The 24,709-nt window shown below is 38.2% G+C and overlaps 2 protein-coding genes across 8 annotated transcripts in view; one reads left to right on the forward strand and one right to left on the reverse strand.

Annotated features, from left to right (window-relative positions):
• The window catches only part of p3h4 (prolyl 3-hydroxylase family member 4 (inactive)), a 40,252-nt gene extending 33,881 nt beyond the window's left edge, over positions 1-6,371 (reverse strand). For 3 of the 5 annotated variants that reach the window (XM_051872862.1, XM_051872861.1, XM_051872860.1), the window contains exon 1: positions 5,737-5,959. Coding sequence is in view for 2 of the 5 variants with exons in the window: in XM_051872859.1 (XP_051728819.1) it covers positions 5,737-6,195 (459 nt within the window). In the remaining 3 variants the exon portion in view is untranslated. Of the gene's footprint in view, positions 1-5,736 lie in introns of all 5 variants that reach the window. The other 2 variants (XM_051872859.1, XM_051872857.1) reach the window with 2 other exon arrangements.
• Positions 6,372-7,251: 880 nt separating this feature from the next.
• Positions 7,252-24,709, forward strand: part of fkbp10a (FKBP prolyl isomerase 10a) — a 225,411-nt gene continuing 207,953 nt past the window's right edge. The window contains exons 1-2 of one of the 3 annotated variants that reach the window (XM_051872848.1): positions 7,252-8,074; positions 22,542-22,690. In XM_051872848.1, the coding sequence (XP_051728808.1) occupies positions 7,890-8,074; positions 22,542-22,690 (334 nt within the window). In that variant the 5' untranslated portion in view covers positions 7,252-7,889. The remainder of the gene's footprint in view (positions 8,075-22,541; positions 22,691-24,709) is intronic. The other 2 variants (XM_051872847.1, XM_051872846.1) reach the window with 2 other exon arrangements.

Below are 24,709 nucleotides of genomic sequence, written 5' to 3' on the forward strand. Positions count from 1 at the left end.
TCAACCTCCTGGATCCCTTCAGGAAGCAGACAAAAAGGTCATTTTTTCCTACCAACTGCCCTGCTATAGGAGCATGAGAGGCTGCTATAGCTGCGACATAGACTTTAAGGGTAGAGGGAGTACGGCCTGTCCATTAAGTCTTGAAGCAAGGACAATATCTCAGAGGGAAGGTTGCTCCAGGACAACATGTCCACCCCTGTGTTCCGTATGCCCTGAATACGCGCTGCTCTCGGCGAGAGCAGGTTGCACTGGGCCCACTCCAGAATGGTCTCCGCCAGAGTGCAGAGGGGCTTCGAGGAGACATGGTATCCCATCAAGAGAGGGAGGAAGGCTTGGAGAGCTTGATATACCACCATCATTTCCAGACGATTGATATGAAGCTTGCTTTCCGGGCCGCTCCAGGCGCCAAAGGCCGGACGTCCGTCGCACAGAGCTCCCCAAGCCAACTTGGAGGCATCTGTGAAGACGACCTTCCTCTTGGTCATTGTCCCAATTGCCACATCCTGCTCGAACTCATAAGACCTAGCATCCTCTGAAACACTCTGAGTGGCAGAGAAGCCCCGGGCGCAAAGGTTTTCGCAAGCTGCTGAATGGCCAGAGCTCGCTCTGGAGTGACCACGGCCCTCATGCGCACTTGTGGGAAGATCTACTTCAAAGTGATCATTCTGAATGAGCGCTTTAACAGGGCCCTGTTCAGACGTCTGAGATCGAGGATGGGTCGAAGACTGCCATCCTTTTTGGGAACGAGGAAGTACCTGCTGTAGAAACCTGACTCGCTCAGTGCTGGAGGAACCACTTCTATGGCTCCCTTCGCCAGCATAACATTTACCTCGGAACGCAGGACGTTCCACCTTGCTTTCCACAGAGGTTTGGACCACTCCGTTGAATAACGGGGCCCGTTGAGCAAACAGGAGTACATAACCTTGTTTCACTATGTTCAGCATCCAATCTGACACTCCGGGGATGGCCTGCCAGGCCTCGGCCTGTGTGGCGAGGGGCTGAATTGGTTCTGGCACTAAGTCGCCATGAGGGACTGTGGTGCGTGTATGAGGTGGAAGAGGAAAATTGCTCTCTTTTTGAGTATGTTTGTTTTTTACTGTATCTGCTATAACAGCGGTGGACTGCAAGGGCATTTGAACATGCTCTGTGCAGGCAACAAAATCATTTTTTCGAGCACCCGGTACTGAACGAGGTGGCAGGAAAACTGAGCGAGGCATTTTGGAGGGTGGTCCGGCCGCAGTGGGACTTAACCTCCTCCTCTTCCTTTCTTTGACATCAGGCCGACTTTTGAGGCGCAGGGTCCAGCACTATCTTGGGCCGAGGTCCCTATCGCTTCGGAGGGGGGTGGCGCTTAGCAGAGCACGAGCGTCGTGACGTGGGCTGAGTGGTTGGCGGCTTGTCTTTGGGTGGCTGCTGAGCTGGCACCGGCTTAGGGTGGCTCGAAGCAGAGGAGCTGGAGCGTTTCGGCAGAAAGTGTCGCATGGCCTGGGACAACTTTTGCGCAGCTGTGAAGCGCTCGGCAAACCCATCGACGGCAGGGCCAAAGAGACCAGTGGGGGAGACGGGCGAGTCAAGGAAGACAGCCTTGTCTGCGTCCTTGATCTCGGTAGGTTGAGCCACAGGTGGCGCTCCAGCACCAGGCTGGCCATCGAACGCCCCATCGCCTGAGCCGTGGTCTTTGTGGCACGCAGGACCAAGTCCGTGGCGCTGTGCAACTCCTTAAAGGTGGCTGAGTCGTGCCCAGCCTCGTCCAGGTCTCGGAGGGGCTTCACTTGGTACACCTGGAGTACCGCCATCGAATGCAATGCAGAAGCTGCCTGGCTGGCCGAGGTGTAAGCCCGTCCAGCGAGGGCCAACATAGTGCGACAGGGCTTGAATGGGTGGGCGGCCTTTGTCCTCCATCCAATGGCAGCGGGCGGGCACAGGTGTGCGGCCACGGCTTAATCCAAAGGAGGCAGCTTCTCGTATCATTTCTGCCCGGCGCCCTTACTTTGTAAGCTCATCATGGACCTCCGGGAAGAAGGGCGCTGACCGCTGAGGAGGTGCCTGGCGCGTCCAGGCAGGAACCACTCATCTAAGCGGCTGCGTGTGGGTTCCTCAGGCACAGACCACTCCAAACCGAGCTGTTCAACGGTCTTTGACAGCACACGGGTGAGCTCTGTGTCGATGGACGCCCTGGCTTCAATTGGCTCCAGAGATGGCAAGGGGGCGGGGTCATGAGGCGAGACTGACCACTCCTCGGCGTCCGAAGCTGCCAAGGACATGCTGTCATCCAGCGGCTCTTCATCAGATCCCCCGAATGAGACCAGGTCGCTCACGATGGCAGAGGGGCACTGGTCTGGGCGGGAGAAATGGATGGGGGAAGTCTCTCTGTGTGGAGAGAGTGAGGCACGCGGGACCTGAGCCGGCGTGAGCTCACTCTCATCCGAGCGCTGAGATCCTCTGCCCCGCTGTTTTTTTCTCACAGGCTTCTGGGAGGAAGAAAACGGGAGGGCGCAAGGGGCGGAGTCACTCTCTGAAAAGAAAGTGATCCGCGAGCACAAAGAGGCCAGACTCATACTCTCACAGTGAGAGCAGGTCATTTCAGCGAGCGCGGCTTCTGTGTGGGACTTCCCCAGACATCGCACACACTCACTGTGCCTGTCATCAGCGTGCAGAGGGGCTCTGCACATGCCACAGCCGTGGCGCGACATTTGCAACAACGTTGCAGAAATTTGCTCTTTAGAAGTAGCTCCTTTAATAATGCAACTGCGTTGCAGAAGGATACACTGAAGTGCACTTGCTCGATGCGGCAGGCGACTCGGGGGCGAAGCGCTGACCAGGCTGCTTGGAAGCGGCGTGGGAACAGAGCTGCTTGAGAGCAGTGAGCTGATCTGGCTGCTGTGAAGAGGCGGGTGATCAGAGCGGCGAGAGAGCTGCAGGCTGCTCGTGGGCGGCGGCTGCTAGAGAGCAGCGAGCAGAATAGAGAGCGGCGAGCAGGGAGAGGCGAGTTGATCAAACTGCTGCAGAGCGGCGAGCTGATCAGTGGCGAATTCCAGCTGCTTGCAGGTGAAGGCGGCTTCAAGTCTCATAGATCAAGCGAAGAGATGATATCTACGTCGCTGAAGGAGAATGAATCGATTTGCCATGGTGAGGCAGCCGCTTATATAGCCCGATACCCCGCCCCTTTTGGCAGGCTCGACCGGGCTCGCTCACCATTGGCTCGCACAGCTCTGCCACGCCGTCATTGGTTCATTGACTAACTCCATGAACCAATGGCCATGCAGTTTTCACTGCGTGAATGAAAAAGGCTTCAGTAATCAGAGAAAAGGAGTTTGCCCCATATGCGTCTTGTCTTATGAATAATAATACGTTCGACAGTACAAAGTGTAGTATCGTAAGGGAACAGTTACTACCCAGCACTGCTGGACAGCACAGAGAGGATGCAAAAACATGAATAAAGGTGCCATTTCAAAACATATCAAAACATATGCATACCTATAGGTTTGCTTATTTATTTATTTTTTGCAACATATTCTTCCATTAATACTTAAAATATCCATTAATATTAAGAATTTCCCTGTACTATAATATACTATATTCATTCATAAATCCTGTCCTCTATAGATTTATTTAAGCCTTATGCACTGTTTGAGTTCTGGCAACTCCCTGTATGGTCTGGGTCAAATTGTTTATGTTTATGATTTATAAAAATATTTTAACCACTATTTTTTACACTGCCCCTCCCCCCACCTGTGGGACATTTACAAGACATTTATAACAATAATATCTTAGTCTAAACCTAAAGTAATCTTGACAAACTATATATCGTTTGAAAGCTTTCAGACTCTAGTTTTCATATTTGGTGGCAAAAGAAATGACACAGCAATAGATAAATAGCATATTTTATATGTGTTTTAGGGATCGCATTCAAATCAAATATTAACATTACCGCCCAAACTTCTTCCGAATAGGATGTCTACTTCATAAATATTTTCGAAAGTATGGAAAAATATGGTTCAGATCACTCAAACCATATATGGAAATTGAAGCATCACCGGTGGAGTGAAAAAGTTTGGTACTGCGCACAAGAAATCTTACTGAAAGTTCTTTTTTTTGAGATATCAACCTAAAATTTGGCACAGAACTTGTTCAGATATTTAACATTGATTTTCTTTTAGAGTTGAACATGTTTTGTAAAATATATATTTTATATAAAATTTAACATATATATATTTTATAAATTTTAAATTTTCATATACAAACTTCTAACTTTTTTTAAACTTTACTTTTGCAGCTTTTTTTTTTTACTTATACAATAATCTGAGAAATGTTCCCTTTAAAAAGATACCAAACTTAAGTCTGTGCTCTTAAGTCAAGATTTTTAACAATTTAAGATGTAAAAGTCATTTTCATATCTAAGCTCAAAAAGTGGGACAGACAATTAACAGGTAAAACAACTTCATATTTTCACAAACTTTGAAAATAAAAAGCTGTTAAACTCAGTAAGACACTGGCACTTCAGTACTAGAGTTGAGGAGTACTGACATACAACACAGAAGTGTTTTGTATTTTGGGTCTGTACAGTTGCTTTTGAATGGCTGTCTTTATGGGTCAAATTGACCCACGAACAGTACTAACTTATAAAATTTCTGTATGCACATTTCACAACACATCAGTGTGTTGAAACTTTGCATGCATGTCTATGGCCCTAAATGAGAAAGTCACAAAATTTCAAGAAAAACAATGTAGGTTAGATAGTATTTCAGATAGATTGAAAAAATAAATGATAGCTCATTTTTACCATGTGTGGCTGACAAAATATTTTTTGTATTGAAATAAGTGAGGAAAAGCTCCTTTTTTTTTTTTTTTTTTTTTTTAACTTCATAGGTTAGTAAAAAACTAAATTAACAAAATATAACTAAGACATATTATTATTTTGGGTCTGTACAGTTTTAGAACATTAAAACATGCGGGTCAAATTGACCCGCGAACATCACCAAAGGAACCAAAATTTAATGTGTATATGTCAAAACACATCACCATGTTGAAACTGCATACATGTTTATGAACCTAAATGAGAAAAAAAAAAAATCACAAAATTCCAAGAAAAACAACAAAGGTTAACTGATGTTTCCGACAACTCAAAAATCAAATTGACCCGCAACAGTGCACGAGGGTTAAATATATCTTGCTTTTAGTAATCCTCTTTGCCTGTTTTTAATCTTCTTCCCGGTTTCCTTTTATTTGTCATTCGAATCTGAATTACTTGAATATTATTCTAAATATTTAAATGTCTTGTATTATAAAAAGTTACATTTAAATTAATTAAAAATCATAATAATTAACACTGAAACAAAATATGTTTTGTAGTTAAACAGCAGCTATGAAGGCATATATTTTTACAATGGCGTGGTTGTGTTACGATTATAGGAAGCATGTCCTGCGTGGACGTGGCATGTGTCGACAAGGACTTACTATAGTCAATAAAAGGCACCAATTGAGGCGAATAAATCAAAAATGCATTAGTGTTTATCGAGAGACTCAGTTTCCTATAAACAATTCGATGGGCTGCGGTTATTCAAAGTGATTAGGCCTATAACAATAAGGAATTCAGTAGCCTATTGTTGTACATTTTCGGTGGACAATTAAAGTCGTATGTATACTGTTAAGCCACAAACCAACACCAACAAAGCTGTCTAAACTTATAGTAGGAACCTTCTGGTTTATCTCAATTTAATTAACAAAAAATCTTACCTGGTAATAGACATACTGAAGGTACCGGTAGGGTATCCTCTGTTCAAAAGCACCCAAAGTTTCTCGTTTAGGATATGATTTAGAAAACACAGGAAAGTTTGTTTTGCACCTTTTCAGGCATGCGGCTCGCATTATGATGTGTCCCATGATCAGGAGGGCAGTGTCCGTGCTATTCTCCTCATATTCTCGGCCCACAGCGCTGCAGTTCTGACTGCAATACGCTTCACTGTCCTTCAGCAGCCGATGAAGCCGCAGGCTTAGCTCTAGATATTTAACACTCTGTTTCCAGTCCTGAGAAGCGTACAGCTCTAACGCGTGCCCGTACGCAGACTCCAGTGGCATGAGGTCGTTCGGGGGAAAGCTTTTGAAACTGTATTTTTCATACTGAGCCTTCGCAGTAGACAAAAGATGTGCAGTACTGAAAAACACGAATAAACATAGTAGTCTTGTTTGGGCCATTCTTCTGTTCCTCAGTGTAGGCGCCGATCCCTATGTAATGATGGAGAGCGGAGATTCATGTCAGGATGCACGTATACTGTGGCCCTTGGGTTGAAAGAGTTTGATGGAAAACTCTGTATGCCTCACAAAGCCAGGTCTGGACTGAAGGACTGTTAATCTGGGTCTAAAAGCCCGTCGATTTTACGTAGCCTAATAGTCAGTTCCTAAACGCCATTGCAGACCAGCTCATCGTCTTCTTTTGCTTTCCACATAAATAAGTATTTTTACTTTTAACCCGTTAGTGATTGGATCATTAACCTATAATTTAAAAGATTGGGTCAGTCTATTAAGCTTCAATCTATAAAAATGACCACGTCTATTAATATCAAGGAAATACTGTCCCTAGTGAAAAATAAATATACCAAAATGTATTTGAAAAACGCTAAGTATACTACAAATCAATTTACATATTTATGTACTTAATGTAAATACCCTAAAAATTGTACTTTTGGTATACTAAATTGATATACTTAAAGTCTGCTAAATTGGAACATCTAATTTTGTACTTAATGCACTTTAGTTATCTGGAAGTAGTGCTGGGGTCCAACTAAAGATATACTTAATTATATTTATAGTAGCCTATATTTTATTAAGTGCTAAAATGGAACTATTGCAAGTATACTTTAGGTAGCCTACCCTTTAAATATCTTGCATTTAAAGACTGATATTATATACAGTGATCATACTATCCTTACTAATTAAAACAATTATTAAAACATGTTTAGGCTTAATATTAAGAAATGTGCATTGTGCAATAAAGAAGTGCTATAAAAAATAAAGTTTAATAATATTTATATTAGTAAGTCTAAAGGGATATGTAAGTAAATATGCTAATGCATAGTATAGCCTACCTAGTATGAAATAAATGTAGCCCATTTTGAATACATTTTGGTGTAGGTTCTTCTTTTCACTAGGGTGTGTTCCAGCACATGGAGAATATTGTCATGTTATGTGGCATATATAGCTTACATTTTAATTCTTAAATTCTCCTCACTCTTCAATGAAATTAATTTTAAAATATCTAGAGCTAATAAAGAGTAGTAGTATTTTTTGAGATATTGCAAGAAATGTTTTAGAGATATGTAGCCTATGTTTTCTCTGCATGTCTTGTCAGAAAATACTATGTTGTAGGCCTACCTCAGAATTTTTTTATTTTATAAATGTTTCTTGGATTGGGTATGAATTGTTTTTTTTTTTTTGTTTGTTTGTTTTTGTTTATTATTATTATTATTATTATTATTATTATTATTATTATTATTTTGTATTGTTTGTTGAACATTTTTTCTTCCCCTGTGGGGATAGATAATATAGCTAAAGCCCAAAATTTGGGAGTGCGTAATCGGATGGAGTTTAGGACCGCGCGATTGTTGCAGCAGTGCGTTCTATGGATTCTGACACGCAGTACAGTAACACAGCCTACGTGAACAAAAACTTCTTTCAAGTTATTTTCCGCGTGTTTCTACAGAATTTCACATGTTTCAGTATGACAGCTAGATTATGCAATTCTTATAGCTAATTATTATTTGTCACCGTTTGCTGTATTTTATCATAAAACGCAAGGTTTATCTTTGTGTCAGTTTCTTTTGCAAAATACCGCTGTATATCATCGATAAAAACTAAAAACAACGCTGCAGCTTCTCATCCTCTCATCTTAAATGGCGATAACACCAGTTCTCACTTTTTTCCTCACTCTCATACATGTTGTATATGGTCAGTTAGAAGATGTGATAATTGATCGATACTTGATACCAACACACTGTTCGAGAGAGGTTCAGGTCGGAGACTATGTTCGGTATCAGTATAACGGCACATTCAAGGATGGACGGAAGTTTGACTCGAGGTGAGTGAACTTTATATGCAATAATTTATATGCTAAAAAAATCCTAAAACTGAGGTAAGTGGGTACGCAGTAATTATAGCTAGTTATAATGATTGCGTGGCCGTGGCACAAACAAAAACAACAACAAAAACAACAACAAAAAAAACCTGTTGGCCTAGGTGTCGAACGAACAAGGTCAGCAAGACTTAGATAACTTATTGCGGAGTATCCTTAAATATTATTTCACTTTTTAAACTTTAAACTTTAGTTAGTGGGCAATGTTGCTGTTTGAGCATAAACAACATCTGCAAAGTTGCAAAGTTATGACACTCAAAGTTCAATGCAAAGGGATATTTTATTTTACAGAAATCGCTTTTTAAGGACTACAACAAACGGCTGGAAGGTATGCCTACTCCCTTTTTAAATAAATTTTATTTCCAAAATTATACAACTATAAAAAAAAAAAAAAAAATAAATAAATAAAAATTCAACAGATATAGTGCTCTGGGGATAACATTCATATCAAAGATATTAGAGAAAAATATTTTCACATATTAAAGAGGATGGAAAAAAGAAAGAGAAAAAAAAAACAGAAAAGGGTGCAGAAGAGGAATTTAATTATTTGTAAATGTCCATAGTTCTGATTGCTTTGTGGTTTGAGAGTCCTTGTAAGGTTTCAAAATAAATCTTCATGTCAGCCTTGAAATGCATGATATTGGGTATCCTTTCAGGCCATTTACATTTGTGTATATAAAATTTACCAAGCAATATTATAAGATTTAACATAAACACATGACTCTTGTCTATACCTTTTGTGTCATCATAAAAAATAAAAAATAACATCTCTTTTCTCTATATATTAATTTTGATTCCAATTAACATATTAAATAAATATTCCACATCAATCCAAAAGAATTTAACATACATACATACATTCAAAAAAAAAAAAAAGAAAAAAAAAAAAGATGTAAAATAGTTTCAGTATCCATTTTACAGAAAACACAAGACTCAGAAAGATCATTTTTATATCTTTTTAGGAACTGGTTTATTGGATAAATTATGTATTATTTTAAAGTATATTTCATTAACTTTATTATTGATACAGTATTTGTTGTTATAAGTCCAAATTAATCCCAAATTAATATTCTCAAAATGGTAAAAAGTATTTATGCTGAAATGTTGCAGGACAATGAATCAAATGTCTGAAAAAATGTATTATGGCATTTGCTATCTTTAATATCAACACCGTTTAACAAGACCTCTTTTTTGTGAGACCATTAAAATACCATTTTTAACCCAATTGTCATAGAAGATGGCTGGTAGGTACTACATCGAGCTTCTTCCCGGGTTGGTGACATCATGAACCCTAAAGTCACTGATTCAAGCAAACAGTAGTAGGTAAATAACTAGGACTGCCCCCTAATAGTCGACTAACCGTTAGTCGATGAGGCTTATTTGACCAAAATTTTATTAGTCACTCATCACCCTCAAATATGGCTTATCATCTGAAACATGTAAGTAGTAGCAACTTTATATAGCCACTCGTTGTAACGTTAACCTAGAAAAATGTAGGCTATTTAAGTGTTTGTGCATAGTGTGAAACCTGAAATGTAGCACACTGCATGACTGCATGGAGGCGCTGGTGCGATCACTTGCACTTAAAATACTCCATCATTTTTGGTCATACAGATAAGAGTAATATATCTTTTGAATCTGTAAAGAGTCTACTTTTATTTGCGTGCACTTACAATAACAACAAAAGTTGTGTGCAAAAAAAAAGAACCAAAACTCCATATAAACTTACCTCACAGACATGAAAAATATATCTATAGAAAGCAAAATGTCTACTTTTAAATTAACCAATTCAAATGGAAAATAAATATTCTCAGGTTATGTAATCCATATAGGATATAGGTGTGTCCACTACTGCAGAGATGATGAGTCAGCATAGTCGATTTCATCACTGCAGCCGAAAATACAGAAAACACTAGTTTATCAATTATTAAAATGTTAAAGCAGTCTCCTTGCTGTTTTCTCCCGACGCATTCATTGTCATTACTCCTGCCGGTGCGCTGTGGCAAGCTTTATGCATGCGTTTGAGTGCTGATTAGGCTATAGACATCAAAGACTCTTTATTAAGATTTATAAGGTTTATTAATAAATGTGCGATTAGTCAACTAATCGCTTAAAATGAATGACTACTAGTCAACCAGAAAAATCTTTAGTCGAGGGCAGCCCTATAAATAACGTCTCGGTTACAAAGGTAACCCTCGTTCCCTGAAGGAGGGAACGGAGACGTATGTCGGACAGACCGACGTATAGGAATCTCACTAGAGAGGCCAATCTGCTTTGAGTGTAACTAAACGAGCCAATGCACATTGGCATGCAATCATATGCAGCAGCTGCTCTCCTCGCAGTGCGGGTATTTAATGAGCAGCAGGTGCGTTGCATCTTCAGGTTTTCGCTGAGGAGCCGAACAGGTTAGGCGGCAGCATCAGCGGGGTACAGCAGCTGTGGTGACAGGACGTACGTCTCCGTTTCCTCCTTCAGGGAATGAGGGTTACCTTTGTAACCAAGACGTTCCCATTCAGAATAGGAATCCCTACCAAAGCGCCACAGGAGCTGCCCCCTTCCAGCGCTCTGTTGCAAGCCTCCTGTACCCCCTTGCCTAAGGACGGTGGGACAGGGCTAACACAGAGAGTGTCGATCACTGCTGTTCCCCAAAAAACCCACTCAGTGAGACTATTGGATAACACTGGGAAAGCGTACCCTCTCACTGGAAAGGAATGCTGCAGAAGCCACATCCTTCCCTAAAGGAGTTATGTGGTGAAGTACATATGGACTAACCCCGTAGGGCTGTACTACATATGGAAGTACTGGGGAAGTACTAAGGCCTCTCCGTGCCTCTGACCTGAGGTGAGAACACGGGAGGAGACTGGCTCAACAAGTCAAGTCAAGTCAAGTCACCTTTATTTATATAGTGCTTTTTACAATGTAGATTGTGTCAAAGCAGCTTTACATTGATAACTGGTACATTATTTGGCTGTACAGCAGCTCTTAAAAGAATAGTTTCAATGCAGGCAGATCAAAGCACTGTTGAATATCAAATGTCAAGTCAAATGTCAAGTGTCCCCAACTAAGCAAGCCAAAGGCGACAGTGGCAAGGAACCCAAACTCCATCAGGTGACATCAGGTGGCAGACAAGTGGCAAATAGGTGTTTAAATGGAGAAAAAAAAAAAACCTTGGGAGAAACCAGGCTTAGTCGGGGGCCAGCTCTCCTCTGGCCAACAGTGCTTTGTTACGATTCAGGTAGCTATCATAAGTCCGACAGGATCGCAACATTCAAAGTATTTATTCCAGTTCCATCCAATTGAGGATTGTATTCATCACGGCTGTTGAGGAACTGATCTAGTTGACTCAATCTCTGCTGATACTTCAGGGCTGCGTTGTGGTCGTGTCAAGGCGCAGGTCCTTGGTCTCACCTGGATACGGTCTGGATCCGGTTGACTACGGTGAACCTCGGGATAACCAGAAAGACTAATATTAGCGTAGATGCCATTCTTCTTCTGATGTAATGAGTACATCAGGTGTTATAGGAAGTGTTCCCGGTTCCGGCTGACCTAATTTATGCAGCCTAATAATCCTTTAACAGATTTGAAAATATAAATTGGTAATGTGTCATGTGTATGCCAGGTTAAAGAAATGCGTTTTTAGTCTAGATTTAAACTGACAGAGTGTGTCTGCTTCCCGAACAATGCTAGGAAGATTGTTCCAGAGTTTAGGTGCCAAATAGGAGAAGGATCTACCGCCTGCGGTTGATTTTGATATTCTAGGTATTATCAGCTGGCCTGAATTCTGAGATCGCAATAGACGTGAAGGACTATAATGAATTAGGAGCTCACTCAGGTACTGGGGAGCTAAACCATTTAGTGCTTTGTAAGTAATTAGCAAGATTTTAAAATCTATACGATGTTTAACAGGAAGCCAATGCAGTGTTGACAGAACTGGGCTAATATGGTCATACTTCCTAGTTCTAGTAAGAACTCTAGCTGCTGCATTTTGTACGAGCTGTAGTTTATTTATCAGGCGAGCAGAACAACCACCCAGTAGAGCGTTACAGTAATCTAGCCTTGAGGTCATGAACGCATGAACTAACTGTTCTGCATTTTTCATTGAGAGCATATGTCGTAGTTTAGATATATTTTTAAGATGGAAGAATGCGGTTTTACAGATGCTAGTAACATGGCCTTCAAATGAAAGATTGGTATCAAAGAGCACACCCAGGTTCCTAAGAGACGACGAAGACTTAACAGAGCAGCCATCAAGTGTTAGACAGTATTCTAGGTTATTACGTGAAGAAGTTTTTGGTCCAAAAATTAGAATCTCTGTTTTTTCTGAATTTAGTAGTAGGAAATTACTGGTCATCCAATTTTTTATATCAGCTATGCATTCTGTTAATTTTGTGAATTGGTAAGTTTCGTCAGGGCTCGAAGAAATATAGAGCTGAGTATCATCAGCGTAACAGTGAAAACTAACGCCATGCTTCCTAATGATATCTCCCAAGGGTAGCATGTACAGAGTGAACAGCAATGGTCCTAGTACTGAGCCTTGCGGTACTCCATATTGAACTTGTGATCGATATGACATCTCTTCGTTTACTACTACAGACTGATAACGGTCAGATAAGTATGATTTGAACCATGACAATGCAATTCCACTAATGCCAACATAATTTTCGAGTCTATTTAAAAGAATATTGTGATCAATAGTGTCAAATGCAGCACTAAGATCCAGTAACACTAATAGAGAGATACAACCACGATCTGATGATAAGAGCAAATCATTAGTAACTCTAATGAGAGCAGTCTCAGTACTATGGTACAGTCTAAATCCTGACTGGAAATCCTCACAGATACTATTTCTTTCTAAAAAGGAACATAGTTGTGATGATACTACCTTTTCTAGTATTTTTGACAGAAAAGTGAGATTTGAGATCGGCCTGTAATTGACTAATTCTCTAGGATCAAGTTGTGGTTTTTTAATAAGAGGTTTAATAATAGCCAGCTTAAAAGTTTTTGCTACGTATCCTAGTGATAAAGATGAATTGACGATATTAAGAAGAGGATCTATAACCTCTGGAAGCATTTCTTTCAATAGCTTAGTCGGTATAGGGTCTAACATACATGTTGTTGATTTTGATGATTTAACAAGTTTAGACAATTCTTCCTCTCCTAAAGCAGTAAATGAATTGAATTTTTCCTCAGGGACACTACAATGCACTATCTGACGCGATACTGTAATAGACGGTTGCATGGTTATAATTTTTTCTCTAATATTATCAATCTTGCAAGTAAAGAAGTTCATAAAGTCATTACTGCTGTGCTCTTTGGAAACATCAGAAGTTGAAGCTTTATTTCTTGTTAATTTAGCCACTGTATCAAATAAATACCTAGGGTTGTGTTTATTTTCTTCTAAAAGTTTTGAAAAATAAGCAGATCTAGCAGATTTTAAGGCCTTTCTGTACTCAATCATTCTCTCTCTCCACGAAATGCAAAATACTTCTAGTTTTGTTTTCTTCCAGCTGCGCTCCATTTTTCTGGCTGCTAACTTTAGGGCCCGAGTGTGCTCATTATACCATGGCATTGGATTAATTTCCTTAATCTTTTTTAAGCGCAAAGGAGCAACTGAGTCTAATGTGCTGGAAAAGACAGAGGCAATAGTTTCTGTTACACCATTGAGGTCTTCTAAGCTTTCTGGTATGCTAAGGCGATGAAACTGATCAGGAAGATTATTTATAAAGCGATCTTCAGTGGTAGAAGTGATGGTTCTACCATATTTATGGCATGGAGGCAGTTTAGCCGCCTTGACTAAATGTAGTATACACGAGACTAGATAATGATCTGAGATGTCGTCACTCTGCTGCAGAATTTCAACAGCATCAATATCGATTCCATGTGACAATATTAGATCTAAAGTATGATTACGACAATGAGTAGGTCCTGACACATGTTGTCTAACACCAATAGAGTTTAGAATATCTGCAAATGCCAATCCTAATGCGTCTTTCTTATTATCTACATGGATATTAAAATCACCAACAACAAGGACTTTATCTGCAGCCAATACTAACTCCGACAGAAAATCTGCAAATTCTTTGATAAAGTCTGTATGGTGTCCTGGTGGCCTGTATACAGTAGCCAGCACAAATGTCAACCTACATAATGTGACGTAAAGTACCATTACTTAGAAGGAATTATATTTGAAAGACTTTTGACTAATACTGTAAATATTACTATAGATTACAGCAACACCTCCCCCTTTGCCTTTCTGACGGGCATTGTGTCGATAATCATAACCTTGAGGACTAGACTCATTTAAAGTAATGTAATCGTCCGGTTTTAGCCAAGTTTCTGTCAAACACAGCACATCTAGATTATTATCTTTGATAATATCATTAACAATAAGTGATTTTGAAGAAAGGGATCTAATATTTAACATCCCGAGTTTTATCATTTGTTTAGCATTATTATCTCTATTTTTTATTTGTTGAACATCAATTAAATTTTTTACCATTAAATGAGTTTGGAAGTTTTTTGTTTTTACTAATTCGGGGTACAGACACAGTCTCTATTTGAAAATATCTAGGTGTAAGAGTTTCTATGTGTTGGGAGTTATCTGAATTTTCTGACTTCTGTAACGTGAGGCAGCTAGCAGACGGTCGGTTTAGCCAGTCTGTCTGCTTCCTGACTTGGGCCCCAGTTTGTCATGTTTCAGTTCTAAGACTATGTGCCATATTACTAGAGAGAAGAGCAGCACCATCCCGGGAGGGATGAATACCATCTCTTTTCAACAGGTCAGGTCTGCCCCAAAAACTTTTCCAATTGTCTATGAAACCTATATTATTTTGCGGACACCACTTAGACAGCCAGCCATTGAGTGATGATAATCTGCTAACTATCTAGGAAGGGGGCCAGAGCGAGTTCACACACCTCTTTAATGTTAATTTTAGTGATCTCCGACTGGCGAAGTCGAACATCATTAGTGCCGACGTGAATAATAATCTTAGAGTATTTACGATTAGCATTAGCCAGCACTTTTAAATTTGCTTTGATGTCAGGTGCTCTGGCTACCGGCAAACATGTGACTATGGTGGCTGGTGTCTCTATTTTCACGTTCCGTGTGATAGAATCGCCAATAACTAGGGCACTTTCAACAGGATTCTCAGTGGGTGTATCACTGAGTGGGGAGAACCTGTTTGATGTTCTTATTGGAACGGAAGAGTGGTGTTTTCCGCAGCTAGGCCGCCTCACCGTTACCCAAGTGCCCTGCTGCGCGGGCTCTACAGCCGGAACCGAACAATGTACAGAGTTCACTAAGCTAGTCGCATCCAAAACAGTATCTGAAGCCCTTGCATTCTTACTATCCTCGATTAAAGTTTGGATGCGTGTCTCTAATTCTGAGATTCTCTCTGTCAGCCTGACTATTTCCCTACATTTATGACATGTAAATCCCTCGTCGCTGACAGAGAGAGCTATGGTAAACATGTGGCAAATGGAACAGGTAGCACGAAGGCTATAGAATCTAGCGAACGTGTTAGGTGTCGCCCAGCCCGCAGCTCTACAAATATCTGTCAGCGAGGCTGCATTACTCGACATGTTTCAGTTCTACCTGCAAACAATAAAATTCAGTTTATTTTTACTGCAGTAAAAGTAGAATGCTTACATGTAAGCCATTGATCAACAACAAATCCAACATACATGGCCTTTGGTTATTATTGAATAATTAAGAATAAAAAAAGTGTAAACGGTAATTGTGACATTTATCTCACAATTCTATTTTATTTTATTTTTTTCATGCAATTGTGAGTTTACATCTTACAATTGTGAGATATAATCTAGGAATTGAGAGAGAAAAAAAAAAAAAAAAAAAAAAACAGAATTGTGAGATAAATAGTCACAATTACTTTTTTTTTTTTTTTTTTCTATTCCATGGCAGAAATAAGCTTTCATAGGTTCTACATGTGTAAGGGGAAATCCACAGATGCACAATCCAGTACATAATCTTCCTCCTCTCCATACCTCTTCTCTCCCTTGTTCTGATCCAACTACTCCTCTCCTCCTTCATCTATTCCTCTCATTTACTCAGACACTATTTTTTTTCTCTCTCTGCTCCTCTGTGTTGTTCTGCACCCACACTGAACAAAAAATATTTAAACAGTCCTATTTTACTGTATGTCCATGTAATGAAAAGAACTTCAACACCTGACTGTGCCTCCAACTGAAATTTGAATCTGCTATTTCTGAAATTTTCAGTGATCTGCTAATTAAAATGCTTATCAATTGTTTCAGTATTTGTTTTATATAATTTTATCAATACTTTTGAGCTGCTGCTGTTGCAAAAGTAGAAGTTTTATTCTATATTTAAAGATTGGAACATTAGGTCTTCATTTCTGACCTGCTGTGTTTAAGCATTTGTAAATAAGATCAGAAAGATCCATGATTTTGGTATGGGGTAAGCTTGTATGAAAAGAAAATTTAACCATTTTAGAAATGTGTTAATTGACTGCATTTTGTGTGAAAATGACATAAATTGTGTTAAAGGTATGGCCACAACAGACGGATATTGTGCTAATTGTGTTTAGAGTTTTGAAAATGTGTCTACAGATTGGACAAAAGTATGTTAGCACTTGAAAAAAAACCTGTAATAACTCATATTTTAAAAAATAGCCTGTATGATTAAATTCTCATTAACGAAACAGAAGTTCTCTCTACAGCAACTGGCCTTAAATTGTTGCGGCAAGTGAGAATGGTGTTGCGGAGGATGATGTACCTTAGCATGTTTTTGTTAAATTCAGAGAAGCCATGATGATACTTTTATTCAATGTACATAATTAGACATTAATGAAGTACTTTTTTTTTTTTTCACAGAAAATTGTTTATTTAAAGTTTTTCTAAATGAGGAAAATTCCCTGTTACAGTAATGATAATCAAAATGTCGTGTACATGGTCTGACAAGATAATTTTTAACTTTTAACTGGAGAAATATAAAGAGATCTGCCTACATGGTAGCCTTCTTTGAGGTTCTAGCACATGTGTTGCTTAATTCAAAATCAAGATTTATTTAAAATTTTCTGTGTGTGTGTGAGTGTGTGTGTGTGTGTCTGTATAAAGTCCTTAAAAAATGTTGCGGAGGATGAGAACATCAGTCATGGACACTTCATTTTTCCACTATTTTTTCATTATTATTTTAATATAATATACATTAATATTTTTTCTGTCATTTGAAAATATCTATTAGAACAACCATATTTAATTTTTTTTTTTTTTTTTAGGATATTTTAATTTTTTTCTGTTTAAATTAGAACACAACATACATTCAGACATACCTGGACGCATTGCAGTAATGAGAATTTCAGCTGAAAATGCAGTAAAACACAAAAATAATTCATTTATATGTTGAAATTACTCTTTGTTCAGCGTAGAGAACAATATTGTCTTTATTATGGTTTTTATATATTACTAAAATACATGTTTAATATTTAAAATCATTAGCGCCGTGGTGTTTTAATGGTTTCCTGAGAATGACCCACTAAGGGCACCATCAACACCCCACCCCACCCTACCCCCAGAAAGCTATTTCAACCGAGGTGACAACTGAAGTTCTGCATAGGGGACCCATTTGACCAGTGGCTGCCCTGAGCAATTCTGTTACTTTCTTTTCTTTTTTTTTTTTTTTTGTGTACTGTACATTCTATAAAGTAATGGCTCATTCACTTTTAGATAGTCCGTTGCCATGTTGCCATGTTGCCATGTTACCAAGAATGCATACACTCAACCAAAAATGTGGAATGGCTTACAGTAAAAGGAAACAGTTTTCAGTTAGAACTGAAACATGACAAGTAATACAGTTGTTTTTTGTTTTTTTTCCATAATGCCATCAACTGTTAGTATTTTGACAGTTATTGCACAAAAATTTAATACATGTTAATGTTGGATAGAAAACTGTGCTAGTGTATTGACAGGGTGATTCAATTTTGAGTTGGGATCGCCATGTTTTGATAGAGTTAGTATATGTAGAAAAAGGTTTTTTAGCATTTTGAAATGTACAGTTTGTATTTATTTAACAAAATGTGGTTTTGGCCAGAAAATTAACCATTTGGCCAATTGTGTGATGTAGGTGTTGCTGTGTTAAGAGTTTAGAAAAAGTACATTAAGTATTGGTAAACGCTTGTTAGCAATTGTAATGGGCATTAAACTGTAATGGGCTATTCCAACAATATTCCTATTACTGATACTGCTCTCATAAATATGATTACTTGTATTACATGTAGAATATATATAATATGTATAAATATAATATTCTATATTGCGCTCCTATTTTACTGTGCTCTGTCTGTCTGATGCACAAATGCTCAGTTCATGAAAGTCTGTTAAGTTTAACGAGACTCGCTGGCATACTCGTGGGATTTTCTAAAAATGTATATGTAAGGATATAACCGTAAAATGTAAGTTTTGCGCTGAGGAAAACACGTCTCAAAGGCATTAAGCTTCACACTCATCTGTCAAAGCATGACAGTGATAGCCTCGATAAGCGCTTATAAATGTAAAGCATTCGCATATTTTTGACAACTTGAATCCTTTCTCGCAGCAGCTCACTCTGTGTCCTCCACTATTTTCCATATGTGTTTTGTCCACAGAAATGTGTTATTCTTCACTGTAAAGCAACGTGACTGAAGGATGGTTTCTGTCCACTGGGTGCAGATGCGACAAATCGATAATCAAATTCATCGTTGAATATTTTCATTATCAATTAAAATTGATTTTATTGTTAATGTTGCATCTGCTGGTTTTATTTCTTCTACAGCGTAAAGTTTAATGCACTTTTGTGTACACTTTTGTGTACATATACAGGCCGCTTCACACTTATTTTCATGCATAGACACTGTGCCTATATTGAGATTTTCTCTGTGATTCACAGTCTTTTAATCCATATAATTTGTGCTGTCATTAATGGAAAAAATCATTTTGCTTATAGCTGTACTTTTAACAGTATAGAGAGAACACAAAGCAACCCCAGTTTTGTGTAGTCTATATCTGCGTGGTAGCACAACAGGTAAATAAAGCTAGTGTGCTTGTGTGACAGCGACCCAGGTTCGATTCCAGCCTGTACTGGTTCCCACGTTCAATATACGTATATATATACGTATATATATATATATATATATATATATATATATATATATATGTTCCCATTGTCTCACTGATGTTCACTGGATAAGTAAGTTACTTGTATACTGGGGGTGCCAAATTCTTAAGCTGTGCCATTATTTATGAAGATTACTTTATTGTAGCCCATTTGTAGCACACTAAAATGATGCCATTAGTACACTTCAAGTTTACTTGGAATGCCATTGCAATCTGTTTTAAAATCACTAAATGTTTGTTATCAGTATAATATTAATGTATGTTCAACACTCTTACAGTGTAATTGAATTTTTCAATTCTAATGTCACCAAACTACATTTGAAGTTTATACTGAGTAAATTCTGCATTTTAATTACAAGAGTATATTTAAAGTGTACTTACACTTTTGGACAACTAAAATGCATTTAGTACAAAATTAGTTGTTCCAATTTAGCAGACTTTAAGTATACCAATTTATTACGTGCCACAAATACATTTAGTTATACTAAAGTACATACGAATAAATTGTGCTTAAGTATACTATTTTTTCACTAGGGATTAGTCTTGGGTTAACTGCCCAAGTTGACATGTTAGGTTGAAATGTTGGAACCATCTCTTACAAGTGCTTTTCGTTTTAAAGCTGTGGAGTTGTTAGTTAGTTAGCTCAGAATGGGTTGGCGCCCAATTGACAGGTCTCTTATGGTCCTAGATTGTTGGACTCTCTATGGGATTCTGCTTCTCGGTCTTTTTGAACGAATCATCTCTGTCTGATCCACTCTCAGTTCCTACATAATCTATGACAAAAAATATTTGTAAACCAAAGTAAGTTTTTTTAAATTCTATCCATTGAGAGAGAGAGAGAGAGAGAAAACATTTAGTGGATAAAAAATAAAAGTGAGCGTGTAGTGCTAAATATGGTAAATTGTCAATAAAAAAACAAATTTCTATTTGTATTCTTATAAAATACATTTATAAAAACCAATTTTTGAAAAATACTATAAATTAAAAGACGTTTAAAATGTATTGCACAGTTTTTTTAATGGGGTAACAAGGTATGAAAGATACGACAGACGAAAGATTATTAATAATCTTTCAGTGTGTTAAACTGTCATAATATGAAAGGCTCCAATACAGAGCGACACACATCACTTATGCACATCCAGGGTGCAGAATGATATGCTTAAAGCAACATGACTCACAGCAGCGTGCAGTGCTCTGCATTGAAATGTTCAGGGCACAAAGAGAAGAGATATTGTGCTCACAACTCCTAGTGCATCACTGTATCTGTTCAGAAGTTTATTGAGCCTTATTTCTTCATAGTTTTAAATTCCAGTCACTATGCTTGTGATGCCAGTTCATGGTCCTCTCTATTCCAGTGTCGTGATCAGCACTTGAAGTGAAAAAATACAAGTGTTGGTACTGCCGATGCTCGGTGCAAAACGCGTTCCTAAAGAAAGGAGGCTTCTGTATGTGCAACATGTCGGAAGTGCTGGAACACAAGAAAAACTGGCGGTACGCTAAGGATAAAAATAGAGACTTCAAGCACTGGTCATGATCTTACCAATACTAAACTCCAATACTATATTCCTGCAGTACTGGAGGCTGCAGTTTCAGGACCACAGTTACAGGACCACATTTCTAGTTTTTTGTGACAGCGCCACCTAGCCAGTGCTACTCCAACAGAGGAGACTTGATTCCAACTTTAAAACAAACATATGCAAAGACTAGACCCATGGAAAGAATTCAACGTTTTATTATCTTTCCACCTTATTTTTTAGCTGGGCAAAAACAGTTCATTGTGCTGCTGGATGTTGTAAACTGGTATTTTTCAAAATATTTAAAATTATTAACATACAAATAAACACACTAATTAGTAGCGCAATTTTTACCTTTTAATGCACTTTGTTAAGTGGGTCACACATCATACGTGAAGCACCACTCTGCGCTGCGGATAATGAATTGAACTCTTGCACATACACAGAAAATTGTCTTTCTTTCCAAGAAAAATGAATTTAAAATCAGAATATAAGGCCCCGTATATATTAAAACAAATGATGTTAAATATTTCAAGAGGGTTACAAACAGTTATGTTTAAGGTTAGGGGTTGGTTAGGACAATATATCAATAAAATGTATACAATTAAACAACTAAGTAGTTCCTGAAAATTAATAATATAAATACAGAATTGAATAGTAAGTGCTATAGTATAAACTACTAAATTTATATATATATGTATATAAGAATGATAAAGTAATTCCAAACAGAATCTCCAAATGTTCCAAGAAGTCAATACAAAAAAATCAAAAAGAGGGTCTAGAAACATCAAAGGGTAAATGTTTCCCAAAAAGGTAAATCAAAAAACATCCAAATAAGGACAACAAAATGCAAAAATCATATAATCAAACAGAGCAAATAAATCCAGAGAAAATCACAAGATGGATTTACCAAAAGACTGGAGAGGATGGTCTCAACATAACAAATACTGAGCAAAAAAACAGAGGAACAGAACAACTTAGGGTACGTTTACACGACAATGATATGGTAAAAAGGAGAAGTTTTTACTTTCCACGTACAGACGACAACATTGTCAAAACGATCCCCATTCATACGAATCCATGAAAATTACTAAAAACGATGTATTCTGCTGGCAGGCCATTAGATGGCGATGAAACACTATAGACTGAACATGTGTTCATGACGTTGTCATTTTCACAGATTTTTTGTTCGTGTTTTTGTTGTTTACACGGAGACCATTTTCAAAAACTTCCACTTGGAAACCCGTTTTCAAAAGTTTGCGGTTTCAGGCCACCGAAACGCCATTGTCGTGTAAATGAACGGCCAAAACGCATATTTTTCCGTTTTTAGTTGAAAATGGTGTTGTGTAAACAGCCCCTTAAATACACTCACAGGAAATGAGGCACAGGTGAAAACAATAGCACATGATACAATGGTGGGGAACTGAAATGTAACACAATGAAGGCCTCTAGTGGCCAAAACTAGTTTATAAACCTAACTACATAAAAGGTAATATCTGAAAAGCATCATAGGGGCACTTTAATGTTATTGCGAAGCTCTGTGTGTGCTGTCTAGGAAAGTGAATATTTTTTTCTTTGTAATCATCCCCTCCCCCCCTTTTTTTTCATGATGGTTTTGATGATGTAATTTTTGCTGTTTTTTTTTTTTTTTTTTTTTTTTTACATTGAATTTGAAAATGTAATAAAAGTTGTTTTTTTTTTCTTTTTCTAAAAGTTTCTAAAGGTTTTCTCTCTCTCTCTCTCTCTCTCTCTCTCTCTCTCTCTCTCAGTCTGGATAAGGGTTTTCCATTCGTGGGGCAGGTGGGTGTGGAATCTAAAGTCATTCCAGGTTTGGATAAAGGAGTTCAGGGCATGTGTGTAAACGAGCGAAGGAAGATCACCGTACCTCCTCACCTTGCTTATGGAGTCTTGGGAGCTGGTAACAATGTCTTCTGTTTTTCCCCCTAATAAATAAATGATTTTCCTAGTATGACAGAGAGGCCAAAAAGGCAATAAATATCCCTAATTTTACAAAAATCTTAATGTGTTCACAGTGCTCCTCCACAGTGGATTTGTTATTTGATTCATTAACATGACTGATTTATTTACAAATTATTATTTGATCTTCTTGCAAAAAAACAAGATTCCCTTAGAATATTGACAGATATATTGACAAAATGGTGGATTGCTGTATAGAATGTACTGGAATGTACAGAATGTGCTGGAAACTTATTATTTTGTCCTCATTTTTGTGTCCCTCATCCTGAAGTTAGACAGATAGATAACACACTCTTTCTAACGCATAGGCTTGTGAGGGAATGCTGCTTTATACAGTTTGAGACTATTTACCAATTAGTTGAGCCAGAAGACTAAACATTTAACATTTAAAAAAGAAAATCTAAACTTGACAAAAATTACTATTTTATAACAAATTTAGCTTTATCCAAATGAAATACGGTAACACTTTAGAATTCTGTTCTGTCATTAATGAATAACTACACAGGAGTAAATGAGTAATATTAATTCAATTTAAATCTTGAGTATCCCTAGACAGTGGCGTGCACGGGGGGTGGGGGGTGGCCCTGCCACTTTTATCGCGAAAGTGAAAGTGTCCTTTGCGGTCGCATCCCGGTGCCTTCTTTGGGAAGATGAACAAGGTTATCTTTCCCTCACAACCAAAAACACACTTCTTTGGTGACATTGTTGATTTTGTGGTCTAAAAACAAAATGACAAATCTTTCTTGAGCAAGTCGTGTACAGCGCTGCCAATTAATTCCATAACCTGAACAAAGCATGTTGATGGGCTTGCTCTTGCTCTAGTTGATGTGTGCATGCACTCCTCCAGGAGAAGTGCCCATACAAGGAATTCCACCCTTTATGATGTCATACAGGGCCATACTCGAAAAAAGAGCTTTCCGAAACTCATTTGGCAAAGAAATACTCCATCATACATTCAAACTCGTTTTTTGAAACTTTGGCCATGTTTAGCATGAGAATCCAACTCTTTAACAGTGTAAATAAGTCAGAATGCATGAAATTGCATTAAACATCCCCTTTAACTAATGAGGAGCTCTGATTTATAATAATAATAACTTTATTTTATATAGCGCCATTAAAAGCAGCTTCTCAAAGCGCTGTACATAAGAACATAAAATCACAACAGAATATAACAACAATTTCAAAAATACAACTAAAAGCAACTTAACAAAATAAAATGACATAAAAGCTTCCCTAAAAAAGAATGTTTTTAAACTGGATTTAAAAATGTACAATGATTCTGCATTTCGTATCTCTACAGGCAAGGAATTCCAGAGTTTAGGTGCAAGATTTGAAAAAGCCCTATCACCCATAGATCTCAGGCGAGTTACAGGGACGGTTAAAAGACCAGCATTGACGGATCTAAGATCTCGAACTGGGGTGTAGGGTGTCAATAGGTCAGTCAGATACTGAGGTGCCAAATTATTTAATGCTTTGTAAGTCAGTAGTAAAACTTTAAAATCAATACGGAATTTAACTGGCAGCCAGTGCAGTGATTTAAGAATAGGTGTAATATGCTGTCTTGCACTGGTTCTAGTCAAGATGCTTGCAGCGCAATTTTGTACCAACTGTAATTTGTTGAGAGTAGTCTTGGGAATTCCAGCCAGCAAGGAGTTACAATAGTCAATGCGAGAAAAGACAAATGTGTTAATTAGCTTTTCTGTCACAGTAAAAGTTAACATTGGACGCAATCTGGCAATGTTTCTGAGGTGAAAGAAAGATACTTTAACAGTGTTTCTAACCTGTAAGTTGAACGTTAGGTTGGGATCAAATATCACCCCCAGATTTTTTAATTTGTCTTTAAACTGTACAATGGAGTCATCCACCTGTAAGGATGGCGGCTCCATTCTACGTAACTGATGTGGTGAACCAATAAGCATGACTTCGGTCTTATCACTGTTTAGGCAGAGAAAATTCTCAG

Source organism: Ctenopharyngodon idella, chromosome 19 (assembly GCF_019924925.1).
Source record: "Ctenopharyngodon idella isolate HZGC_01 chromosome 19, HZGC01, whole genome shotgun sequence".
In the NCBI taxonomy this organism is placed as follows: Eukaryota; Metazoa; Chordata; class Actinopteri; order Cypriniformes; family Xenocyprididae; genus Ctenopharyngodon; species Ctenopharyngodon idella.